Raw genomic sequence first — 6,000 nt, 5'->3', positions numbered from 1 at the left:
CCTCTAACCTCTGGCTGAGTTATTGAAGTCCTCAAATCATGATTTAAAGATGTCAAGTTACAGAGAATTCACCATTTACTCTAATTTAAACCTGCAAGTGGCCTGTGCCCAATACTGCAAAGGAAGGGGAAAAAAGCCCAGGGTCTCTGACCATCTGACCTGAGAGAAAATTCCTTCCTGACTCCAAATATGGTAGTCAGTTGGACCCTGATCATTTTCGCAAGACCCATCAGCCAGACATCTGGGAAAGAATTCTCCATAGTAACTCAGAGCCCTCCTCATCTAGTGTCCAATCTCCAGCTCATTGGGGATATTTGCTACTAGCAATTGCAGATTGGATACACGTCATTGTAGGCAGTCTCACCATACCACTCCCTTCACAAATATATCCAGCTCAATCTTGAAACCAATTAGGTTTTTTGCCCCCACTGCTTGCCTTGGAAGGCTGTTCCAGAAGTTCACTTCTCTGATGGTTAGAAACATTTGTCTAATTTCAAGCCTAAACTTGTTGATGGGCAGTGTATATCCATTTGTTCTTGTGTCCACATTGGTGCTTAAAAAACTCCTCTCCCTCTCTGCTATTTATCCCTGTGATGCATTTATAGAGAGCAATCATATCTTTTGAGCTTTGCAGAGCTGAAGAATGTTGCAAGGAAGGCTCCTCCACAACTCTGGGGGCACAAGGACACAGATGGTACCTCCCTTCTCCACTCCCCCACTCCCACTGTGGCCTTGGTGAAAAAGAACTCCACAGAGGAGCCAACCAGAGACTTGTCTGGAGGAGCAGTTACAGAAGCACCTAAAGCAGAGGCTTGTGGACACAGAGAACTTTCTCCAGTTTTGACTGGACTTCCTCTGCTCTGTACTAATTGTCTGTTTGCTCCAAACCTGCCTCTCCCCGTCTCCTCATCTCAGCTTCACTCCACAACTGCCTCCCCTTCTCCTGCCCTGTCGTACTCACTCATCTTCCTTTCCTGTTAACTCATCCCCTCCTAACTAACTCCCCTCCCCTCACAAAAAAGTCATGGCACTGTGCCATCATGCTTGTGCCATCACACTGCTTTGCACGTTATTCCTCCCTGCCCCTCACTCTCTGTCTGCCTGGCCTATTTAGACTGCAAGCTCTTCGGGGAGGGATTGTCAACTACTCTGTACTGCGCCCCACTCTTTGTTGGTCCTTAGGCACTGCCATAATAAACATGATTAATAATACTAAAAACGAAATCTTGCAGGCATTGTCAGTTGCGAAGCTACTATCACAGTCTAGCCATCTCCTTTGTTCTGAACATGGGCATTTATAAAACATTCCAAGCTTCTGAAAATTTTTAGCAGCACAGAAAAGAAAGACAAGTGTATTTTTATTTGACTTTTGTTCACACAAACCTTTTTACTGAAGAGTGTTAGAATCATGCATGTTGACTGTTTTTGTAAAGAATAATTCAGCTGTAAACAGTTACAAACATAAAAGCTTAAAAAATTACTCCAAACAAGAGTAGGAACAGCAAAAAAGTTGAATGAGCATCTGGCTCTTTCCTTTTTAATAAAGAAATATTTCAAGTTGACACCAGTGCATATTAAGAAATCGCATACAATACTCCGAACACCCAATACATGAGCAAATTCATAACAAGTATAAACTAATTGTGAGGAAAAAAATTGTGTAAGAGTAGCCAGGAGAATGACATTCAAAATAAACAGGCCAGTTGCTTTGTTTCACTGAATCAATTATATTCTAGATAATTTAACACGAGAGAGCCAAAATTGTAGTCATTAGGACCTCCAAAACAGCAGTAATTCTGCTACAAGTGAGTTAAGCAGTTTGCATTTATTTTTGTTGTACAGTTAAGTGTTATTCTTAACTTTTGGACTGTTACATAAAATCATGACACAGTGAGGATTCATTGTAAATTTACATTTCATACGTCAAAGTCAGATTAACAGGAGAACACTGCGTTCTGATTGCATCCATTGGCCATTCTGTTGAGAACAGCACAAGCTGTACGACGCACATGGGAAGCATGTTTGCCTATTACATAAAATGGCTTATTTTTCCATGGTTTCAGAGCCTCACAACAATACTATTCTAAACATTGTTCCCTGGCATTGTTTTAAGATGGTTCATCAACACCTCCTGCATAAATGAATGATACAAATATGTCTAGTGACAAAATCCATTATGGAAAGATACAGAATTGCAAACTGAAAATTGTACTGGATCATTTTTAAGGTGGATTTGTAAATATTCTTCTATAAATTTTTTTTAAAAATATGTATTAAAAGCAAGCACTTGTTCAATTACTCTGACTATGATGGAATTTGAGAACAATGATAATTTCAAGATGTATATTATTATTTTAATGCATAAGGAGCTTATGCAATGTAAATGCCATTAAAGCTAATAAGAGATGCACATTTAAAGCTTGGAGAAGTGAGATAAAAGCATACTCTAGGTCTTGTGATGCTGGGAGTCTGATTTCCTAATAGAAGAAGATAATACAGGATCCTCTTCTCTATCTGAACCCTAGTGCAGATAGCCTATTTCCTGGACAAGAGGAAATGGAATTTCCCCACGTAACACACAGATACAATAGTCATGAGAACCATAGGCTTGCTGACCACAAGGGGTTTTCAAAATGTGTATTTTCAAGCAGGTGAAATACTGGTCAGATATGCATTTCTTTCACAATTATTCTACCGTGCAAACCACATGTATCCACACCAAAATCTTCAATCCATCTGAAGTGTACATCAACTAGGATGCTGTGAAAGTCTAATGTAATATTATAACACTAAATGATTTCTTGACAATGAATATCAGGCTAAATCATAGATTATTACCAGACAAAGGCACATGCTTTAAGTTTAGTAGGAACATCTGAAAGTTCCTTGTTACCATAATATACACTCCTGCTGAAGTAATAGTATTACTATGTATTATACAGATTACATCAATTTGCTTAGAGATAATGATGAGGTAACAGGAAACTTCTGAATGTTCATACCGTGTATGGCACATAAACTCTACAGTTCTATTAGCTGAGCTGAATCTTCAACAAACTATTGACGATTTAGACATAAGGTAGGCTACAATCTGGTTAGGCCACAATTAAACTTAACATTTCATTATACTGCACATATTCTCTTCTGCACAAACACAGGGTGCACAAAATAAGCTGTTGGTTCAATAATATTAATTATAATTAAATGTTTTGCATATGTAAAATAATTAAATCAGGTAATAGTGCAATGCAATCAAAAGATCATGCACTAGATAAACAAAACTTCTTCCCGATGAACAATGGTTCTTAGGAACTTTTTCCCTACCTTGCATAACATGTCATGATTTACGAATTTATTTGATCAGCTTCTGAGAACATATTTAGATAAAACTGAAAAGCAAGATACTGAAGAACATTAGCTTTGCTGTTAGCTGTAATGCAGCTAGAATAGATATAACTGAGTTGCTGCAATGAATTGAAAAGTAACAAAAACTAAACATGAATAATAGTAGTAGAAGAATATATATATCCCCTAAATTAATGTTAGTAAATACATTCACTGGTCCACTTTAGTTATGTATCTATTAAGACATACTTCCACTAATCTTCAGCAGATACAGATGGATGTTCATTCATGGGGAAAGCAATGTGTAACAAAACTTAGTTTATCTGTCATTTTTACAGCAAAATCAGTAGCAAATTTGTAAAACTAAGTATATTTTCCCCAGACCAACCACACCGAGGTGTAAGTCACAAATTCCAATTTATCCAATGTTCAATCAATAAGGCTTTATTTACATTTCTTTACAAATTCAGGAAAAAGTTTGGTGCAATGTGCAAGACAAGAGAGCACATTTCTCTCATTAGAGACCAGCATCTACTTATGCTTTTACACTAACCCATAAGTAGCCAATTAAAGTCCCATATATCCATGTTTTTACATAAAGTTTCCTTCCAGATTCTGTCAGAAGCATACTAGCAGTCAGGCCACCTAGAAACAGCAAGGATGGTAAAGTTTTCTTGAGGCTTAGTTTGGAATGAACACATTTCCCTGGGAACTTGTTTCTTCTTTTAGAATCCTTTGCATCATAAAACTCTATTAGTAATCTGTGAGAGACAAATTCATGTGTTAGTTCATGCTTAAAGCAATTTTCTTTCATCTAATAATTTTATATCTTATCCTATATTACCTATCAAATATTTAGCAGTGCATATAGCAATGGTTTGGTAAGAACAGACAACATACTGTAAGTATATTGTCAATCAATTAAAGTTATGTTCTGTACCTGCGTGCTTAAACTTAATCCCTTAAAAGAACACAAATGATTTTTCCTGTCATCCCATGCTAATCCTAAAAACAATTATTTTCAATGTATATTATTGTGTCTACATTTATATTTACTCAGTCCCTAGCAAAACAAGTCCCCAATCCTGTAAAATAAATATTAAATAAAATAATATTTTCTTGTCAATAACAAAAGCAACTCTGTGAACAAAAGGAAAAGTGTCTGCATGTAACAAAACAGGAAGATAATGAAGTCTCAGGAGACTCAAAGGGTTTTGGAAATAAACACCAACATTTTATTCTTACATGTTGAAGTCAAAATGTCTACAGTGGATATTGCTTTATTGGCTCAGCAACAAAAACAGTTTCCTTCTACTGTGTTTGGAGAGTAATATTTTAGCATGTAACTAAATTCTGAAAATACTGAATGTTTCATATCCCTAAAATTCACATGCCAAGCAGTAATGTATCTAGGTAGGCAGGATGATCTAGTGAACAGGGCACCGAACTGGGACTATAGACCTCCATTCAGTTCCTGCCTCCACACACTTCCTGTGTAACCCTGCACAAGTCACTTCCTCTGCCTGTGACTCAGTTCTGTATCTGCACAATAGGGATAATAGTACATTTCTACCTCACAGGAGTGCGGTGAAGAGAAAGTGTATTAATGGTTGTGAGATGCTCAGATACTGTGGTGATGAGGGCCATATATAGATGCCTAGATCTATAGTTGCCTTACACATGGGCTCAAAGATCAAATTAATGTAATCTATTCATTGACCTCAATGAAGTTACACCAGGGACAATTATAGCCTTGTGACTTTGAAATGGTATATATCCCTACAGAACCCGTTGAGTCACAAGTGGCAGCCTTTCACTTATAGGATGTATGCAGGTATATAGACGGTTAGGAATTAGTAATCACCTATTTATACCTAGGAGCAGCTGCCAACTGAGGAAACTCTGGCAGGCCAGTTCCTGCTGAACCATGCTGCATGGGAACGAGAGAGAACGGGAAGGGAATCTGAGCTGATGTGGAGGCACAGACCTCTGCAAGTATGCCAGACCCTCATGTGGATCCACTCTGTTTGTGTGCCCCCCTCATAAGACATTCCAGTGTGGGAAACGCCATTTACCCCCATCGTTGGAACAATTTGGGGGAAAACTTAAGAGTTTGCTTCCAGCAGACCCCTACCATGGGATTCTTAGCAGAGTGGGTGATCTGGTCCATGGAAATGTTTAGAAGGTCTAAGACTGCTCATTGTGTTAATACTAAAAATAAGTAACTCTGAAGCATATCAAATCTTAAATCTCAGATGTGACATGACTATCGCTACTCACTTATCCTTTACTTCAAAGCGTTCATGAAGCCATCTTCTCAGATACATCTGTTCTTCTGGAATATCTTTCAATTCGATCCGATCAAGGTAAATATGAACTTTTGGGCATTCCTTACACAGAAACTCTAACAAACAAAAAAACCGCAATCGAGTCTTGTAAGTACTTTTTACATGGTAGAAAAAACGTTCCCCAAATAAATACTAAATAATAGAGACAGATATAGAGCAAAATGTTCAAAATGTCTAAGTGACTTTGGAACCTAAGTACCATTTTCAAAAGCACCTAAGTCACTGGGGGAAATTTAGGCTGCTAAGTGACCCAGGTGCTTCTGAAAATTTTATCCATTATCTTATCCAGTGTGGGAAACCCTCCAAC

At 37.7% G+C, this 6,000-nt stretch overlaps 1 protein-coding gene across 4 annotated transcripts in view; it reads right to left on the bottom strand.

Annotated features, from left to right (window-relative positions):
- Nucleotides 1-1,499: 1,499 nt before the first annotated feature.
- AGPAT5 (1-acylglycerol-3-phosphate O-acyltransferase 5) overlaps nucleotides 1,500-6,000 on the bottom strand; it is a 123,768-nt gene continuing 119,267 nt past the window's right edge. For 3 of the 4 annotated variants that reach the window (XM_077812627.1, XM_077812626.1, XM_077812625.1), the window contains 2 exons: nucleotides 5,626-5,749; nucleotides 1,500-4,106 (listed from right to left, as the gene is read on the bottom strand). In XM_077812627.1, the coding sequence (XP_077668753.1) occupies nucleotides 3,881-4,106; nucleotides 5,626-5,749 (350 nt within the window). In that variant the 3' untranslated portion in view covers nucleotides 1,500-3,880. The remainder of the gene's footprint in view (nucleotides 4,107-5,625; nucleotides 5,750-6,000) is intronic. The other variant, XM_077812628.1, reaches the window with a different exon arrangement.

The sequence above is a fragment of the Eretmochelys imbricata genome, chromosome 3 (genome assembly GCF_965152235.1).
Source record: "Eretmochelys imbricata isolate rEreImb1 chromosome 3, rEreImb1.hap1, whole genome shotgun sequence".
Classification (NCBI taxonomy): Eukaryota; Metazoa; Chordata; order Testudines; family Cheloniidae; genus Eretmochelys; species Eretmochelys imbricata.
This window is presented reverse-complemented; position numbering and strand designations above follow the sequence as displayed.